The sequence below is a fragment of the Ursus americanus genome, chromosome 14, assembly GCF_024610735.1.
Source record: "Ursus americanus isolate L20-20 chromosome 14, mUrsAme1.1.p, whole genome shotgun sequence".
In the NCBI taxonomy this organism is placed as follows: Eukaryota; Metazoa; Chordata; class Mammalia; order Carnivora; family Ursidae; genus Ursus; species Ursus americanus.
The window spans coordinates 19,109,891-19,130,502 of record NC_142140.1 but is presented as its reverse complement, the minus strand read 5'-3'; the positions used below and the strand labels follow the sequence as shown (position 1 = coordinate 19,130,502).

At 47.1% G+C, this 20,612-nt stretch overlaps 1 protein-coding gene across 2 annotated transcripts in view; it reads right to left on the bottom strand.

Annotated features, from left to right (window-relative positions):
- Positions 1-20,612, bottom strand: part of SHQ1 (SHQ1, H/ACA ribonucleoprotein assembly factor) — a 331,525-nt gene that overhangs the window by 190,912 nt on the left and 120,001 nt on the right. For both annotated transcript variants that reach the window (XM_045808098.2, XM_087866854.1), the window contains exon 11: positions 9,209-9,319. In XM_045808098.2, coding sequence (XP_045664054.2) covers positions 9,209-9,319 — 111 coding nt within the window. The remainder of the gene's footprint in view (positions 1-9,208; positions 9,320-20,612) is intronic.

The following is a 20,612-nucleotide window of genomic DNA, read 5'->3' as shown; positions in this document are numbered from 1 at the left end:
GGAAGCGGAAGAGCCACAGACCACCCGTGGAGGACCATGGATGTACAAATACACGGACCAGCCTTCCTCACCTGCAGGCCACTCCTTTCCCTTTGGAAAGAAACAAGGAGTAAGACACTTGCGTGCCACCAAGCCATCTGTGTGTCTGAACAAGCAGCAGCTATTTTTCCCTCAAATGGAAATAGCTTGTTATTCCAATTAGATGTGTAAAACATACTAATTACCCACCCCCCAAATCAGAAAGGTCAGAGATGGAAAGAAAAAAAAAACTACAAATAATCCCCAAACCCAGAGAAAATAACTAGTAATGTGTTGTTTCTATGCCTACACACGCACACACACACACACACACACACACACACACACACAGAGATTTTTTTTTCTTTTACCGTAATCACCGTTTTGCCTTTAATAATATGAGAGGAACATCTTGCCATGTGAATAAACATAGTCATTCATTTGAATGCTACTCAGTATTCCAAAGTATGGACATAATGTTATTCAGCCAAACCCTAATCGTAGGACATTCAGGTTACTTCCTTTCTGGCTGATGGTCAGCAAGTGCGGGAATATTCGAGTTGCCCGTTCTGTGGGGTCTTGCGCTTGTCCCTCGGTGACGGTGACGGCGGGCACGGACAGGGTTGTGTCAGCCTCACCTGCAGTGCTGAATCTCAGAGACCAAATGGCCACAGAGTTCACACTCTCAAGTCAGATCCACAGGCTTCAAGTCCAGCTCTGTGACTTCGGGCAGCTCATGAACTGCCAAAGGCCTCAGTCTCCTGCCTGTAAAATGCGGACCCTGAGCAGGGTCTGAGGGAATGCGCCAAGTCTCAGCAGGGTGGCTGGCACCTGGTAGGCCTCAGTCACTTACCAGGCACTTGCCAAATATTTAGTGAACAGAAATGTCACTAAATATCATTGCCCGTTAGTCAAAACATAGGATAAGTTCCGAAGGTCGGAAGGGCTACACGTTTTAAAGACTTACTTCATACTATCAAATTGGCCTCCAGAGACGCCGTACCTCCCACAAAATAGAAGAATTCTGGTTTCTCTTGGCCCTCACAAACACAGTCAGCCACTTTCTGAGCTGATCTGTCCCGCTGTGGGTGGGGAGGGCCTGGAACTGTCACAGCAATTCCTTGAGGCCACAGAGGTGAGGCCTCTGGAGTCACATCTCTGTCAGGAAGAGTGAGATGGCTGGTAGCCCACAGGGGCAGGGAAGCATCCGCCCTCTCACCCTGTGACTAAACCACATTAACCTTGCCTGGACACTGGAGTCACGTCTGCCAAAGTGTATCAGCGGAACATTCAGGCATCTCTATCCCGGACCTTGCAGAGGCCGCCGCTGCCCCCAGCCCAGCTGTGTCTCTCAGGGCGTCTGGAAGCAGTGTCACCCCTTCCAAGCGAGGACTGTGGTCCGGCAGTGAGGCTTCCACGGGTGTCCCAGCGCGGCAGCCCGGGCCTCCTTCCATGGCCTTCCTCCTCCCTCAGCTGTGACCAGCTGGTCTGTTTTTCAGCCGCCAATGGCTAATTCCAGGATTACGCTTTCTAAGTTGATGAAATGTAATATCCACAGTGTAAAAGCTTGAGACTTGCTCCCAGCAGTGAAGCATGGGGCATTTCTCCAGGGGCCGGAGATCGCGTTTAGACCACGATGAGCACGGTCTGCACTGCTAAACCCTTTCACGACACACGGCCCGGTGAAAGTGAGGGAAAATTCTGGCCAAGAGGGATGAACTTTACTATGACATGTTCTTGGTTCCCAAGGAATTGGAGAATCTGCTCTGGGTCACGTTCCCTGAAAGTGTGGAGAAAGGGCAGGGGGAGGTTTCTTCCGGGTGGTATGACATTCTCTCCCCAAAGTTTTCCCCTCAGAGAACATTTAGGAGAGGGGACTTGAAGAACACAGAAAGAAAAGGAGCATTTTCAAAAGAGGGAGCTATTTTTCATTTTCTGCGGGGACTTGACACCTATCACAAAACAACTTCAACCCACAGAAAGACCTTGTTGGAGGCTGTTTTTTAAATTTCTTCCTTAGCTGAAGAACAATGACATTTTCCCCAGATTGTTAAAAGAAAAAACAAACAAACACACACAGGCATTCAAAGAGTTCTAAGAAAAAGAGATTGTTAGCAACAAAAATAATAACAATAATGACAACCAACACTCATGAAGCCCCTAACACTTTTAGGTAGTTCACTACCCCGTTCACCTTCAGGAAATCTCTGTAGAGCCCGAAGACGAAAACGAAGCTTAAAGAGGCAAAACAATTCGATCAACGTTGGCTAGTGTGTTTCTAACCTTTTATGAAAGCACACGTTTTAAAAAGCATACATTACCAGGGTGCGCTTTACCAGCTGGCTAGATCTCACCAGATGAACACATCCACGGAACCAGGAGCTCAACCACAGACCTCCAGACACAGACCCTCCCGATCAGCCCCCCAGGAGCTCCTCTCCTGCTCCTGCCACTCACTGACCTCCAAGGGCCACCACCGCCCTGGACTTACACCATGAACTCATTTGCCTGCTCTCAAGTGCGCATACATGGAATCCTGCTGTACCTACTGTCCATAATTCGCTTCCTGTGGCCCCGTGTCTGTCGGAGTCACCATGTCGCTGCATGCGGTTCTAGTGTGTTCATGTTACTTGCAGCCTAAGACTCCATGGTGGGGGTATCTGCTCAGTCGTCGAACATTTGGGTGGTTGCCAGTTGGTGGCTCTTACAAATGGTGCGGCTATGAACATGCCTGAATGTGTCTTCTGGTGCACGTGCGGGTGCACGCATCCATTTCTGCTTCCCAAAGTGGCTGGACCCATTTACACTCCCACCACAGTGTAGGGGAGCTCCAGGTGCTTTACTGCCTCAGTGAGACTGGGGTTTGGCTCTCGTTTTTGTTCTAGACATTCTGCTGGGGGGATGTCAGATACCTTTTAGGGACAGGGACAGAGCATCAGACCCAAACATGTCTAGAACCATTCCTAGCCTGGTGCTGGGCACTTGGAGGTTGCTAAAGGGATAGCTGTTGGATTAGTGAATGACCCCAAAACACTCGTGATGGGGTTTTTTTATGAGCTTTTTAAAAGCTTTTATTTATTTATTTTTGCGAGAAAGAGAGAGAGTGTGCACACGAGTACCTAAGTGGGGGGAAGGGCAGGGAGAGAAGGAGAAACAGGCTCCCTGGGAAGCCCAACGCAGGGCTCAGCTTGATCCCAGGACCCTGAGATCATGACCTGAGCCAAAGGCAGATACTTAACTGACTGAGCCACCCAGGTGCCCTTGTGTTGTTTTCTCAACAATACTCTGCTATTGTCTCTCCCTCAGTCCCAGACTCCTTGCCTATCCCAGGCCCTACCTTCTCTGAAACCACACAGCCAAACAGCCTGACATAACACCTTCTTAGAGACTTAGAGTCAGTAGTAAAAGGCGGCCAAGGCAGGCTGTGAGTTGACTCAGGAGGACGCAGGCACAGTCACCGGGGGAGGGGTCCCAGGAGACAGAGCAAGGCAAATGTCCCAGGTACCACCTACAGCCAGAAGTCAGCAGCAACTATTCCCCTCAAAGAACAGACCCTGGAGCAAAGGGAGGAAGAAAACCAAGAAGGCAGCTGTGCCGACAACCCCACCCATAGGCACTAGCACATCATATAGGAGAGAGGAGGTGGGGCGTTCTGTGAGCTAAGGACAGAGAAGAGTCTCTTAATTCCCTTGCAAACGACGTGGGCTCATTAGAGCAACTCTTTCAGAGGAAACCAAATAAATGACGGTTCTAATTTTAAATACCCCCCTGAGAACAGGATTAAATATGATTAAGATAGTTCTATTTATTGGGGAAAATAGACAGCTGCCCAGAGCCCACTGCCCTCAAATGCACGTGGGCTGAGCGCTTCCCTTTGCTGCTGCTTTGTTATCCCACTGGCAACGTCTGGGAAGGGCACAGTACCAGCGATAGTGAGCATCGGTGAGTGCTTACTAGATATGAGACCCAGCCCCAAGCACCTTGCTGAAGTTGCCTCTTTGAACGTTTGCTAAAATCCTACAAGGCAGGGACTATTCCTGTCCCCATTTAAAGTTGAGGGACAGAAGCCTGGAGAGGTAGAGCTGAAGATCAAGCTGGTTAGCAAGTGCTAAAGGAGGGACGTGAACCCTGATGTCCCAGCTATCCACTGCTGTGTAACAAATTACCCCCAAAACATAACAGCCTAAAACCACCACCATCTGGGCAGGGCTCAGCCCCATGCAGTGCTGGGGTCACTTTGGGTATCTAACTAGTGGAGGGGTTCATCTGGAGGGCCCAAGATGGCTTCTCTCGCATGACCAGTGACTTGGCAGGGAGGGAGGCTGGGCAGATCATCGGGGACTGTCACCAGAGGGAAGAGGTGTGACCTCTCCAGTGAAGCCATCTCAGGGTAACAGCACTCTTACAGGGCAGCTCGGGGCTCAGAGAGTGAGCCAAGGGACTACATGGAAGCTGCCTGAGGCCTGGGCCCACAGCTGGCCCGGCATCGCTTCAAGCCTGTCAGAGAGCCCAGTCAGACCCAGGGCAGGGACACAGACGTGACCTCTCAGGGGCAGGAATAGCACAGAGTTTCTTCAGTCGGCCATATTTTTGTCTTTGTTGGATAGCAGAGCCCTGAGCCATAACCATGAACGTATCCTGTTTTACTGGTTATTGTTAGGGGTCTCCTTTGTGCTTGGCATTTTACTCACTTCCTAAAAGAGAGAGAGAAAAGAAGAAGAAGAGGGGGAGGAGGAGGAGGAAAGGAAGAGGAGGAAAAAGAAGTAGGAGGAGAAGAAGGGGGAGGGGGAGGAGGTGAGGAGAGGGTGAGAGGGAGAAGAAGAGGGAGAAGAAGGAGGAGGAGGGGGAGGAGGAGAAGGAGAGGAAGGGGAGGAAAAAGAAGAAGGAGGAGGAGGGGAAGAAGAAGAAGAAGAGGGGGAGGAGGAAAGGAGGAAGAGGAAGGAAGGGAGGGGAGAGGTGAGTACAGAAGAAACCAAGGGAAGGGAAGTGAGGATACAAGCATTTCTCATTCTGTCAATAAAGAAACTGAAGGTCAGAGAAGTGAGTGCCTTGTCCAAGGTCACATGGCTCATGAGGGTGAACGTCAGGATTTGAAGCCCCCCTTCTTTCCTTCCTTCACAGTTCTTTCCCTCTGGGCCCATGAATGCTCCCGCCTGGCAAGCCTGCGGCCATACATTGCCCAGTTCCCAAATACAGCCTCTGACCCCTCACTTTTGATTGAAGAAGCCCCAGTTTCCAGAAGAGGCTGCCCTGAGCAGGGCGCTAGCAGAGTGGCCTTCCCTCCGTGGCTGCTCTGCTTTGTTCAAGAGGAGACGAGCCATCGCAGGGATCAGCTCCGATGGCAGCGAGGATTTTCCTCCATCTGTCCACCCTTCAGGCCCAGTTTCCTCCCAGTTGCTTCAGGGAGATACCAGAACTACAGATGCCACTCAGAGACGGAAAAATGCGTGTAGCCAAGTGGATCTCCAGTGCAGTGGGCAACTTTAAGGATGTGTATGCGGGACCCAGAAAACCGCCGATGAATCCAGGGAGCTGCCTGGGCGAGATCTCTCATCCTTCACACCCTGACACAACACAGGAGCCTCCGCGACGCTCCGACACCGTTTATTGCTGTAATGTGTCAGCGTGGGTAACGGAAAGCAGGCAAGGAAGGCTTAATTATAAAAAGGAATCTTTTCAAGACACTTTAATTCCCTCATTTTTTTTTGTCCTGACAGGAACTCACACACATACACAAAAATGTGAATCTAGTTTAATTTGGGGCTCTCAAAACGATTATGGATGGGATTTCTTAATACCCCTTGGTTCGATCTTAGAATTCCAAAAATTTCTGGCTGAGATTTTGTTTTGCTGGGAGCAATGTAGCAAGGAGGTGGAAAGTGAGGGTTCTAGAGACATCTGCCTGCCTTCGAGTCCTGCCCCCACCCCTCAGTGGCTGGGAGGCCCTGGGTAACTCATGCTTCTGCTCAGTTAAATCAGGTCTAAAATGGAGAGAGAAGCAGAGCCTCCCTCCTCGGTCTCCTATGACATTACAAGAGGCAAATACGAAAACAGCTTACTGTAATACCTAGTACTTACCTACTTAGTGTTCATGTCTATTAAATATTAGGTATTTCTGTATTGTTATTATTAAGTAGCCCAAAGAGTTCAAACATCTAAAGAGTCACATATATGATGTGGATATGTGCAGATCTCAGCGTAAAATGACCAGGTATATATATATATATATATATATATATATATATATATATATATATATATATATATGCCCCTGTCAATCACTCTTAAACATTTGCATTATTATCAAAGTAATTTGTTTATTCTAGAAAAAACTTTAATATAGAAAAGTAGAAAGAAAAAAATCACCACCATCTATTATCCAAGGACCTATAGAAAAACATTTTTCAATGTTTTGGCCAATATACTTCCAGTGTTGCTTAGTGCACATCAATATATTTAATTCTTTTTTCATAAAGTACTTGCTTTCTTGTAAGTTGCTCTACTCACTGGTGATGTATCGTAAACACAGTCACACGTCATTCCTACACAGCATCCCATGGAACATCTAGGTAGTCTTCCTTCCATCTCCTGAATATATCACTATTTTTTTAACTGATCCCCTGCTGTTGGACATGTAGGTTGCTTTCACTATTTTTGCAATATTAAAAACAACACTGAAATGAACATGTTTGAAATAAGATGCTGTGCACTTCCATGGTCTATTTCCTTTGGATAAACTCTTAGAAATAGGATTTCTAGGTCAAAAGTTCTACACATTTTTAAGGTTTTAGGTAGGCCCGTTGCACCCTTCAGAAAGGGTGCACCACTCCCCCCAGTGGTGAAGGAATGGTTCTTTCCCCTGTATTTACCACTGCTGAGCATTCCTTGTTCAATTCTTCCAATTTTTTATTGAGCACCTACTGTTTTGCAAGCACTGCTGAAAATGACTGGAACAAGTCCTTTTCTCCCTATGCTCCATCTTCTCAGATTTCATATACACAACTCTGAGGATCTGGTTTCAGTGTGGCCCCTTTATCTCTCTACTTGCCTGTCAGAGAGATGGACAGCCTGGCAAGTGGAGCAGGGCTGGAGACAGAGCTTCAGTCTCTGGGACTGTGAAGAGCCCATTCTTCTGTCCTTCACCCAGGAACGTGCCAGTTCTAACGCCTCTTACCTACTGCTCTTGTGTCCTCTGTGTCTTGCTCTGCTCTTCTAATCTAAGCCTTCTCCCTAAATGTGTGACATTTAGGGAGAGGGTTTCAACGCAAACACTGACTCTAGTGGATGAGTCATGATAACCTGGCTCTCTGACTGAGGACTCTGAGGCTCATGTGAAAGGATGCTGTGATTGATTAGTGATGTCTGCCACAGACACAGGAACAGAGGAAAACAGTTAAGTGTGCCTAAGGATTCTGTTATTTACTCCATCTCCAGGCTTTGGCTGTCCTCAGATCAGATCCTGCTGGATTCGTGTGCCCTTTTCCTGTACTTCTGCTCTCTTTTGCTCCTTTCTTCTTCACGCTCCCCCTGGTTCACTTTCTCTTCCTTTGTTTCTGTACTTCACATACATTTCTCATCGCTGTAAATAGTTTCCAACAGACTACCTCCTCATCGTACCTAGCTTGCCAAGAGAGCTCTCTGTTGCTCTCTCGCTCTCGCTCCCTTGGTCTCTCTTTCTTCCTCTGCCTCTCTGTTCCTACAGATCCTCCATTAAGTTTACCTCTCTGTGTTACCAGAAGCTGTTGGTGGTAAAGAGTACAGCCCAGGCCAACAATACGTAATTGATGGACTGACCACAGGAGGGGCTGTTTCCCTCAGGAAGCCCACTGTTTAGGAAGGAGGGGCCTGGTGCACCAGGAAGCCACCTCACAGGAAACAAAGCACATCATTTATGGTGCTTTGTTCACGTTAAAGCATTGCCATCTGCCTCACAAGTTCCCAGAGACTGGTAAAATGTCACCTGTAGAATCCACTCCATGCTGCCCCAGGCCTGTGGATAGCACTGAAACACAGCCCGATGGGGTTAACGGTCTCTGGACATAGTATTGTATTTCCCATAGATGGTATCCCCTTGCTGAGCTCTAACTATGGATCAGATATTGTGCACGCATTATGTTATTGACTCTTCACATTAATCTAGAAGGTGGTTGCGAGTATTATCCCCATTTTACAGATGAGAAAACTGAGGCTCAGGAGTGTAAGTAACCTGCCCCAAATCTCTCTGCCAGGGAGTGGAGGGGCCTCCAACCGGGTCTGTGCAGCTCCACACCATATATTAGTCAATAACATATATACTGCTCCCTGGGCGGGGTGGGGGAGGGGAAGGAGGGGCAAGATGTCCCGCCTATCCACCCCAGCACCCCAAAGAACTTGGGAATAAGGAAGACAGAATCACCATCTGGGAGTGAAACCACATAGGCCATACGAGAGCAGATCAGCAAACTGCAAAGTGGTTCTAAAGGATACTACAGGGTGTAGATCTATAGGAATGAAAGTATTTGCCTTTTTAAAGAAAAAAATAATCATGTCCCTTTGAAGGAAGCTCAGCTACCACTAGTGGAAGCCTTCAAGAAGAGGATTTAAAAAAGGATTTAAAGGCTGCCCCTCCAAGCACCACTCAGGGAAGGGTGGGCACACCAAGTCTGCTCTGCCCAGTGGCATACCCTGTTAGGCTACTCATCCACTAACCCATTATTCACAGGACACCTGCTATGTGCCAGCCATGGGCTGAGCACTGTCCTGGAACTCGCGGAGCTGAGGTCCTCATCAGGAGGCAGCTTCATGGTGAGTTCGTGAAGTCTGAGCAGCAGGGCCCTCCAAGAGCCCTTACAGCGCGTTCGTGCGACCACAACAATTTGGTGAAATTTGCCAGTGTGAGACACTGCAACAGCCATCAGTTAAGGCCACCGTCTCTACTTTGACTTCCTCCCTGTATCAAACATCAACATTCCCATTTGTGCTGACTTAATTTGGTCCCCCGGGACAGGGACAAGGGCACACTTGGGTTACTTGGGAGGAAACCCTGGCCGGCAAGTGGGAAAGGCGACCGGCAAGGGCAGTCGGCCAGCACAGGTCAGCTCCCTGAGTGAGCACCTGGAGCTTAATCCCATGGGGGCCTTTGGGGGACAGACTGCTTTAAAATACAAGTTTTATTATTATTTAGGTATGGAAAGGACAGCTTGTCACTCACGGTTCCCAAGAGGACAGGGCACAGCACGCCGTGATGGGCCACACGGGCAAGCACCAGCTTCGGTCAGGAGGCGGAGGATGGGGGAACTGTGCAGAGCCCTTATTGTGGTTTCTGCAGGAAAGAAAGGGTGAGGCAGGATAAGCAGGCTATGCCGGGCCGGTTTGAATAATCCCGGTGGGCTCTGGGACATACGGCTGTCCCTAGCTGTCTGGTACCTGGCCCTTAGGGGGTTAGGGCACATGAACAGTGGGTAGTGGCCTGGAGCATCAGAACCCAGTAAAGGAGGTGGTTGGGGGTATGGGCTCTGGACTGATAAGTTTGCATTTGAAAGATACACTCCATGATGAGGTTTTTGGTTTTTTTCATTTTTCTATTTGGCTAACCCTGGGAGGCCCAGTCCCACCAGGGTCAGCAAGGTCCCAGATGTCAAAACATTGGCAGCATAGAAAATAAAGACACGGTTAACGCACAGGGTACAAATAGGGCCCCAGAGCCGTCCCACCTCGGGCGTGAGAGAGCCACTGGCTGAGGGCTTCTGGGTTGGGGGGTGGTAGGAGTTATCTCCCCAGCACTGCTGGTGGGCAAGAGGCTTCGGAGAAAGAAAGAGGTCCTGGCAGCAGAAATGGCTGGAACATACTAAAACACCAGGACCTGTGGGACACGGGCAGGACACCAGCAGCTCTGCTCCCTGCACCTAATTTTACATTCATAACTGTAGATTCTTCATTATCAAGAAGCCCTCCAACGTGGTTTAAGCTTTGGACTCTACAAAAGTGGGTTTGTCCCTGTGGGAGACAATCAATATCTGATTGTCGTGGGCTAGATTGTGTCCCCACACAAATTTGAATATTGAACACCTAACCTGCAGCACCTCAGAATGTGACTGTGTTTGGAGAGAGGGTCTTTAAGGAGGTAATCAGGTTAACACGAGGTTGTTAGTGTGGGTCTTAATCCACTATGACCGGTGTCCTTATAAGAAGAGATAAGCACACAGACACACACAGAGGCCAGGCCATGTGAAGACACAGGGAGGAGGCAGCCATCTGCAAGCCAAGCGGAGACCTCAGATGAAACCAACCCTGCCAGCACCCTGACGTTGGACTTCTGGCACCCCCAGAACTGAGAGGAAATACAGTTCTACCGCGTAAGTCACCCAGCCTGTGGTACGTGGCTACGGCAGCCGGAGCAAGCTAACATCCTCATTAAGATGTGACAGGCTGGTAACCGTACGCATTGGCCTCCGAGAAGCTCCCTTTACTGGATCTGGCCTCCCGCTGTGGCCGTGGGGTTATTCGACTTCCCACAGGGCAGGCCCAGGCGGGGTGCAGGATAGCACTCTGGAAGGCTCCTGTGCCCTCTAAAGAGGGCAGCCGTCCTCGGCTGCAGCTGACTGCTCCCACATCTGCTTTGCAAGAGAAGCCAGAAATCTGCATTCTGTAGGAACACTCCCTGTTTCTAAAAGTTGGTAATGAATTCAAACATTTAAAAAAAACAAAGAAAAACCTCTCTTCAGGCCAAACAAAACAACTCCGCAGGCAGATTAGACTTGCGTCCACAGTTTGCGACTCTGGGCTGTGTCTCTTCCTCACAGGGAGCGACAAAGTTCCCATCCACTGGACATTTCTATTCCTTGTTGTCACCGAATCACTTGGCATTGGCCTGGGAGCCAGATCAACCGGGTTAAAAATCCCAACTCTGCCACAGAGGAGCTGTGGGAGCTTGAGCGGGTCACGTGACCTCGTGCGCCTCGGTTTCTCATCGGGAAAGTGCCTGTCACCAGGGTGGATGAGCAACAAGGTAAACATCCCCTGGTCATGACCTTGTCGGGCTGTGTGCTGTCCCCTCCTGGGGATGACCTGGCCTTGAGACACTCTCCTTTCCGGTGTCTGCACGCTGAAATACATCGCTGCTGGTTTGGTCTTAAAGGGATCATAATGCTGAGGCCTAAAGGCGGGCCCTTTGTCCCCGATAAAATACCGCTCCTTAGAACACCCACCTTGACCACTCACTTCCCAGGCGTTGGGTCACGGTGTCCAGGGCTCCAAGGGCGTCCCGGGGTCTGCTGCTGGACTCACCGCACTACACATACTCATCTTTAATTCCCACCCAGATGTGTAAAGATGGGAAGATACTGTCAAACATCAACCTTGGGAAATGAGACACAAATGAAGCTAATTCTGTCCACCCAGACCCATCCCCGCAGGTGGGCTAGACAGCTGACAGAGCGTGCGTCTTCCTATTTCTTTTTTTTTTCGTAAAGTAAACCCACCACTCGGACCATGGGTCAGTCTGGAACGCAGACAACAGTGCAGCCTCAATCAGCAGGTTTTTACAGGAATCTGTGGAATACTCTTGTTGAGCCTTCTGTCTGCTAGAAGGGAGACAGCAGAACCAGGCTTTGGGACTCAGCTGCAATCCTAGCTTGATCATTTCCTAGCCAGGTGAGGACTTTCAGCAAGCTACTTAACGCTCGGAACCTTGATTTTCTTATCTGTGAAATGGGCCAACAGTAATGCCTATCTCATTGATAAGGTAAGAGGAATAAACAAGAGAATGTGAAATACTTAGTTGCTAAAACGCGCCCTGACCCGACCTAAGCACTTCATATGGGTTAACTCCTTTAATCCTCCCAACACCCTGTGTGTATCTACTATCATTGGCCTCATTTTGCCTCAGAGAGAATGAAGGCGGCACAGAGAGGTGATGCAAGCCACGCAGCAAGTCGACGGGCGAGCCAGGATTTGCACCCTGGCGTCCGGTCTCAGTGCGTATACTCGGAACCATAATGGGAAGACATTGTTCATAAATCACTATAGATTTATTTATTTGTTCAGCAAATAGTAAAATAAGAAATAACTAAAAGTGTTTTTAAAAATTTAAGTCCTAGATGTGCTGTGGGCAGAACAAAGAGACCCGAATATGGCCTGAGGGGCTAGGAAACCCCTTTTTGGTCACATAACAGGGCTGAGCCGAGATGAGAATACAGAGATTTAGCAAGGACAATTCTGCCATATTGATGTCCTCGGAATCCCGAGGAGAGCCTGCTGAGCCCAGCGCCCTCGTGTGCGACTCAGCAGAGCTGGGGTCTCTCCCTCTGCCCCCAACAAGCTCCCTGCAGCGTCTGTGGCTGGTCTGGGGAGCACACTGTGAGCAGAGGAAGCAAAGAAGGGGAGGAAGGGAGAGGAGACTGTAAGGCCAGACAGAAGTCTCATCTCCTAAGTGACCCCGACGCCTGATAGTGTTCTCCCCATCTGGCACGCGAGAAAATCGGGGCTTAAGCGATGAATTCACTTGTCCCAGAACTTCGCAGTGGGAGAGGCAGGATGCAGAGCCAGGTCCCGGACGGACAGAGAGCCACCCCCGAGAGTCCCCGGGGGCAGCCACAACGAAGGAGCTGTGGCAGTCCACAGCACAGACAGCCTCACGCAGAGGTCCGGGGGGCCCCCTAGAGACGCAGGGCAGGTGGGCGGAGCTGAGGAGAAGCCACTCTGTCCACGCTGCCTCTCCTGCCCAGGGCTCTCCCAGGGGTGGTGTTTGGAAGCAGGATGCTCTGACCCTTGGGACTTTCTCTGCCTCTCTCTGAAGCCAAACAGTTCAGGTTTTTCAGAGCAGGGCAGATCCATTAAGTGTGTTCCAGGAGGAATGAAAATTGAGGGAGAAGACTGGGGCATGGACCATCTTACCCTCTGATCCTTACAGCCTTTTAATTCGAAACTTCCAGAGAGTAGGCTGGTCTTGCTAAAATCATTACAATAATTCAAAAATTTCAATCTCCTTCAGTAAAAACAACACAAGACGAAATATTCACATTGTAATCAGACCACTAATGGGTGGTCTGGGGGTTCAAAGTCAATAACAGTAGTTACTGGGGGGGGGGGCTTCCTAAATGCAGTGCCGAGTATTTTTTCTTCATTATCTTGCATAAATCTTGTGATCCTTCTCTGGGGTAGATGTTTCATTATCCCCATTTTACAGAGGGAGAAACTGAGTCTCCAGGGGATGGGGTACCTTGTCACAGACACAGTTCACAGTGGCAGAGCCAGGCGTCAGGTGGGGCTAACACCAAATCTCTGCTCTAGTTTCCCAGAGTTGCAGAACCTTCCCGAGTTGCCATCCTCCTGTACCATGCACACCCCTCTCTCTTCTCTCCTCCTGTAGAGCTCAATGGCTAAAAGAGTGGGCACAGTGTAATGAGAACTGGGCTTGAACCCATGCTCCCTGGGCACATATTAGCTGTGTGACCTTGAATGTACACCCTTGAATTAAGCAGAAAAGGGACTTTACTGGTGGCATAACTGAAGAACCCAGGGATAGCCCAGCATTGGATCTGGTCTGATCCAGGGGCTCAGATCTGTTTTCTCCCTCTCCATCTCTTCCAGCTCTGCTTGCAGACTGTTGGCCCATCCTACTTGCGGTTTCCCTTCATGGGAAACACGCCTGCCACAGTTCCAGCCCCATGTCCTCGTAGGATCCTGTGCATTAGGAAGGTGTCTCAGCCCTAACAGTTCCAGTAGAAGTTGTGTTATGTTTCTGTGGCCCTATGGGGTCTCTGCTAAACCCTGGGCCAATCCCCGGGGTCAGAGGATTCTGATGAACTGATTGGCTTGGGCCAAGTCACGAGCTTTAAGTCTCAGTTGGGGATGGAATCGCCTCCTCCGTACATTCGCTGACAGTGGGGAAAGGGGTGGTTCTTCAAGGAAATTAGGGAATGGTCAGCACAAGTCTGAATAGATTCCAGATATGCTTGACAAAAGAGCAACTTCTCCGTGCCTCAATTTCTCCTTCTGTAAAATAGGAATTATTGCAGTGTCTTAGCTCTGGCTGTCATAACAGAATGCCACAGACTGGGTGACTGAAACAACAGAAATTTACTTTCTCATAGTTCTGGAGGCTGGAAGTCCAAGATCAGGGTGTCTGTCAGCCTGGCTGGGTTCTGGTGAGAGCTCCCTTCCTGGCTCGAAGATGGCTACCCTCTTGCTGTATCCTCACGTGGCCTTTCCTATGTGCACACACATGGAGAGAAAGATCTTGTTTCTTTCTCTTTTTAGAAAGGCACTAATCTCACATGGGTACCCCACTCTCATGACCTAATTGAACCCTAATTCCTTCCCACAGGCTCCATCTCGGATTACCATAGGAGGTTACGTCAACATATGAATTTTTGAGGGGGACATAATTCAGTCCGTAGCTGCTAGCATCTAACCTATTCAGTTAATGTGAGAATTAAAAGATAATACTGTGAAGTTCTTACAGTATTTGGCCCTTATTAAGTACCAGTTAATAAATAGTGGCTTATAGATTACACATCTTTTTTTGTTTGTTTTGTTTTTTATTTAAGTAAAATGAAATTCACCTATTTTAAGTACAGTGCTTGAATTTCCGTAATTCTACACAGCGGGGTCATCACCACCACAAGCAGGGTAGAGAGAGCACTCACCACAGAAGCACCTCCGAGGCCCTTTGTAGCTGGGCTTCTCCCCTGACTCGCAGCCCCAGGCAACCACTAATATGCTTCATGTCACTAGAGTTCTGCCTTTTTTAGAGTTTCATACAACTGGAATCACACAGTAGTTTGTCTTTTGTGTTTGACTTCTTGCAGTTGGCATAAGGATTTTGAAATCCATTCATGTTGTTATTGTGTATTAGTATTTTGTTCCTTTATATTGACAAATAGTATTCTATTGCACGGATAGACCACAGTTTGTTTAACCATTCATAACTGATGGGACTGTTTCTAGTTTGGGGTTATTATGAACCAGTTGCTAAGAGCGATCGTGTACAGTTCTTTATCTGAACACGTGTCTTCTCTTTTTTAAAATTTTTAAGTATTTTATTTATTTACTTATTTTAGAGAGAGATTGACAGCAAGCACGGGGAGGGGCGGAGGCAGAGGGAGAGAGAATCTCAAGCAGCTCCATACTGAGCACATGGGGTTCGATCTCACGACCCTGAGATCATGACCTGAGCCAAAACTGAGAGTGAGGCACTCAACCGACGGAGCCACCAGGCGCCCCTGAACACGAGTCTTCTAGACTGTAAGACTTTTATGGCGGGTTCTCTGGTTTATCTCACAGTGTTCCGAAGATGTTTGAAAATTACTTGTACCAATACCTGCTACACCATAAAAACCACACACTACATAATCCTACTCATACGGAATATTGAGAAGAGGCAAATGTATAGAGAACAGAAAGTTGACGGGTGATTGCCCGGGGCTGGGACACCGGCGGAAAATGAATATGCCTGCTCATAGGTGTTGGGTTTCTTTTCAAAGTGATGAAATGTTCTAAAATTGATGGTGGTGACGGATGCACAACTCTGAATATGCCAAAAACTACTGAATTGTACACTTTAACAGGTGAATTGTATGCTATGTGAATTCTATTTCAATAAAGCTGTTAAAAATTATTGGTTAAATGAATGGATGATTAAATAATTGGATGATTCCATTTATGAATGAATATTCTTGTTTCCTGACTCTTTAATCACTCCAATACCCTTTGGTATTTATTTGTAATTCAGCACACGTACTGGATATCTAGTAAGTGCCAGATACGGTGCTAGGGGCAGAGGGTTCAAAGACAGACAAGACAAGGGATCCATCCGCTCAAAGACACACACTTGAGAGAGGGAAACAGACTATAATTGCAGCTGTGATTGCTAACCCTGATATATCACTCACAATGCCACGTTCACGTATAGCTATAGTCTATATTCTGGTTATAAATATATCTCTTTCTTCATCTACTTCAATGCCACCCTGGAGGAAGGTACTAGTATTATTTGCACTCTTTAGATGGAAACACTGATACAGAGAGGGTCAGTCCCTTGCCCAAGGTTACCCAGCTAGTACATGGTGCAGCTGGGACTTGAATCCCAGGAAGCCTGGCTCAGTGTCCATGGTCCTGGCTGCTGTGTTCACCGCCCATTCAGAGTGACAGGGCTCCAATGGCAAGGGTCCTAGCCATAGCACAGTGGGAGAGCCACGGGCACTGCCCTGTCTCCCCTCGGGCTTGGGTTCTCAGCCCTGCCTTGGTCTTTACACTCTCTCCTCTCTGGCCAGCCACTGGCCCTGACCAAACCCTGCAGACCCCAAGAAAGGAGCCCCCAGACCTACCCCTGGCATCAAGTACTCTCTCATTACCTCTCTGTTTCTATTCCTCTCCCCCAGCGGAATGGAGAGCACTTGTTAGGGACTGAATTGTGTGCCCCACAACTTTGTATGTTGAAGCCCTCACCTCTGAGGACACTGTGTTCAGAGGCAGGGCCTTTAAAGAGCTAATTAAGGTTAAGCGACGTCATCATGGTGGGGTCCCCATCTAATAGGACTGGTGTCCTTACTAAAAGAAGAAGAGACACAGGAGTGTGGTGCACAGGGGAAAGGCCACGTGAGGACACAGTGGGAAGGCAGCCATCTGCAAGCCGGGAGGAGAGCCCTCACCAGAAACCAACGCTGCAGGCACCTTGATCTTGGACCTCCAGCCTCCAGAACTGAAAAATAAATTTCTGTGGCTTAAGTAACCCAGTCTGTGGTATTGTGTTATGGGAGCCCAAGCAGACGGACACCTCACTACACACCTGCTCCTCTCAGAATGCGAGCAGGCCTGTCCCTGGCAGGGAGAGACAGTGACTCTGGAGAGGAAAGGTCTGAAACTCGGGCCATTTTTGGAAATCTCACCTGACAGCAGACACCGGATTGGATCTCCTCAAACCAGTGCTGTGCTGCCATGGGCGCACACATACCTGAGAGCTGACTGGGAAATAGTCAACAAGCGCCGTCATTATCAAACAGTCAATTACACAAGCTCTTATTAAATAAATTATATTAAAAATAAAGGCAATACACACTCAAAACCACCCCTTCCTAAGTATTTTACTATCATGTGTCTGCATAGGAGATAAACCACTGAATGGTGCCACCACTGCACATCTCGTCCCAGGTCCCCATTCAGTGACATCACATTGGTAGCGTAAGTTAGGTCAAGGCACGTGTATTTATTTACACATGTCACAGACATTGGCAAACACTTTAATTCGGAGCTTGATCTATTGTTGTGCTGATGGTCTAGACTTCCGAAAGTGATTGAGAAAATGTCAGTAATTAAGTGCATTGTATATATAGATGTTACGTTGTGAATGGCACAAAAATCAAGGAAAGTTCTTGCAGTATTCAAACACTGCTATCCAGCTCAGCAAAGTCACTCATGCCACTGATGAAAATGAATGTCTTCACTGTTGCGCTTCCATCTTACTCTTTAACATAAGCGAAATTATCAACCAATATTCATGTTGGAGTTGCATCCATTTGTCAGTTGCAACTGCTGGTTGGCTACTGATATGGGCGTTGGGCAAACATCAACAAAAGCATTTTGTGAAAATCATCTGGCTATGTGGAATGTATAATATTCTCTGTTTAATTTATACTAAATTGTATAGTATATTTATATACTATAATTACATAGAATATTTATTTGTACTAAATTGCTCAGTATATATCACTAATATTAGTAAAATGTATAATAAATAGGCAATATGTGTGAGTACATGTATACATATATATGTACTTTTGAGGGGGGGAGGAGAGGCATTTATTAGGCGTTAAGCATTCAATAGCACATTGCTGTATCAAATCCTCCCTATTTGAGGAGACTAGGGCCCAGGGAATGGAGAGCCTGCCCCACATCCCACACCAGGGCTCCCGAGCCCCCACCCGGAGCTGCTGCGTCCACTCATCACAGCACCCCGTGCAGGTGTGGAAGGGCAATCTAGCGAGACAGGAGTAGTCCCTGGGATTCCATCATTTCTATTTGTTCCTGAAATCCTCTTGGTGCCATACAAATAGCTAAGCCATAAATCCTAGGAGGTGCATAATTTCATTATTCTTATTATGCTTAATTAAAATAACGCTGAGCCTGGGTTAGTGATTAACTTTCTCTCTACCTCCCTCAGACTCCCATTAGGGTAATTTGTTTCTGAACCCTCTGAACAAACACAGGCCAAGATTTTGTTTTTCCTCTGGCTATTTTGGTTATTCTTTATGATTTCTCTTTTTTTTCTTTTCTTTTTTCTTTTCTCTTTCTTTTCTTTCCCCTCAAGGGTGGCAAATTTGTCAAACTTGTCCATCTTATTCCTCGAGATGAACCTTACTTGAGAAAATGGAAAGGAAAGAAGGGCAGACAGACTTTAGTTCAAAAACAGTTCTGACACCATTTAGGAAATGAAGAGGCCAGGGGCGCCTGGGTGGCACAGCGGTTAAGCGTCTGCCTTCGGCTCAGGGCGTGATCCCGGCGTTGTGGGATCGAGCCCCACATCAGGCTCCTCCGCTATGAGCCTGCTTCTTCCTCTCCCACTCCCCCTGCTTGTGTTCCCTCTCTCACTGGCTGTCTCTATCCTGTCGAATAAATAAATAAAATCTTTAAAAAAAAAAAAAAAAAAAAAAAGGAAATGAAGAGGCCAGCCACACACTGGAGAAATGAAAAGCCAATCGCATTACACATATCTGACCACAACAATTAGCATATGAAAAGAATTCTTTAATCTCGATAAAAAGACCATCCAATTAAAAATGGGCAAAAGATTTGAACAAACACTTCACCAAAGAAGATGTACTATTGGCCAAGAGGCACATGAAAAATGTTCAATATCACTAGTCATTTGGAAAATGAGAAATCAAGCCATGGTGAGACAATGCTGGACACCCACTCCAATGCTTGAAGTTAAAGCGTTTAATATCAAGGTAAAATGACTGGTCATACTAAATGTCAGTGAGGGTGGGGAGCAAAAAAATATCTCCTGTACTGCTGGTGGGAATGCAAAGGGTTGTGGTGCAAACACTGGGAAACCATGTGGCCATTTCTCATCATGTTAAACAGAGAGCGAGCATACAATGTAGCAATTTCACTTCTAGGTGTTTACTCAAGAGAAATGAAGATACGTGCCCACATGAAACTTGCACCTGAATGTTCACAGAAGCTTTCTAAGAGCCAAGACAACCCACGTGTTCATCAACAAACAAATGGATGAAGACATTGTGGTATAATCATTGAATCGAATACTACTCAGCACTAAGAAAAGGAATAAACTGCTGATCCACACAGCAACATGGACGTAGCTCTAATAATTATTATGCTGAGCAAAAGAGCTCAGCATAAATAAGTACCTGCTGTATGATTCCATTTTACACCACATTCTAGAAGAAGCGAAAGGATAAGGACAGAAAACATCAGGGGCTCCCAGGGGCTGGAGGGGACTGGCTACAGAGCAGCATAAGACAGCTGTACCAGAGGACGGTAAGGTTGCACATCTTGCTTGGGTGATGGGCACATGATGGATCCACTTGTCAACTGTATGTCAAATATGGACGTATTTTGTTATATGAAATGTATCCCTCAACAGAAGAATGGATTTTAAACATACTAGCTGAGTAACCTTGGGCAAGTTATTTTACTCTTTTGGGCCTCAGTTTCCTCATCTGTAAAATGGTGATGATGAGAGTTGTTATTAAGAATTAAAGAAAAAATATGCAAACACTTAGAAGATGGGTGTGCACAACAGTATTGGCTTGCCTTCTTCATTGGTTTTTGATTTTCATTAAACTATAAATGGCCATATAATAGGTATTCATTCATGCATCCATTCAATAAATATTTAGTAAGTACCTATTACATTCTAGGTGTTGTGCTAAGCACTAGAAATATACCAGTAAACAAAACAAAAGATTCTTGCTTTCTTGATTTTTAAATTCTATTAAGGGAAGACAAATAAATAATAAAGATAACAAATAAATGATATTTTAAGTTAGAAGTTAATAAATGGTATGGGGGGAAAAAGAAAAAAAGAAAAAAGGGTGATAGACAAGACTACTGAGTCAGGGCTCACGCAGGTTGCAATTTTTTTTTTTTTTTAAGATTGATTTATTTATTTGAGAGAAAGACAGAGAGAGAGAGAAAGAGAACACGAGCGGGACTGAACCCAGAGCCAGACACGGGCTCGATCTCAAGAACCCCAAGATCACAACCTGAGCCAAAATCAAGAGTCAGATGCTTAACCAACTGCGCCACCCAGGGGCCCCGCAGGTTGCAATTTTAAATAGTAGAGCCATAGAAGGCTCTACTGAGTAGATGATATTTGAGCAAAAACTTGAAGGATACATACTTATAAGACAAAGGGAAAAATACAAGCAGAGAGGCAGGGAAGGAGGAATCATAATTTCCCAATGTAATTATTTGTCAATTGCCTAAAATTGATGGGCATTCAATCTACAGGGCAGGGCTGGGGGATGGGGGTGGTCATGCTCTTTCTACTCTATCGGTTTGATCATCCTGGAGTATAAACACTAAGACGGTGACAACGGAAGTGAAGAATATTTACAAATCACAGGCAGGCTTGTTAGCACCTGAATCCC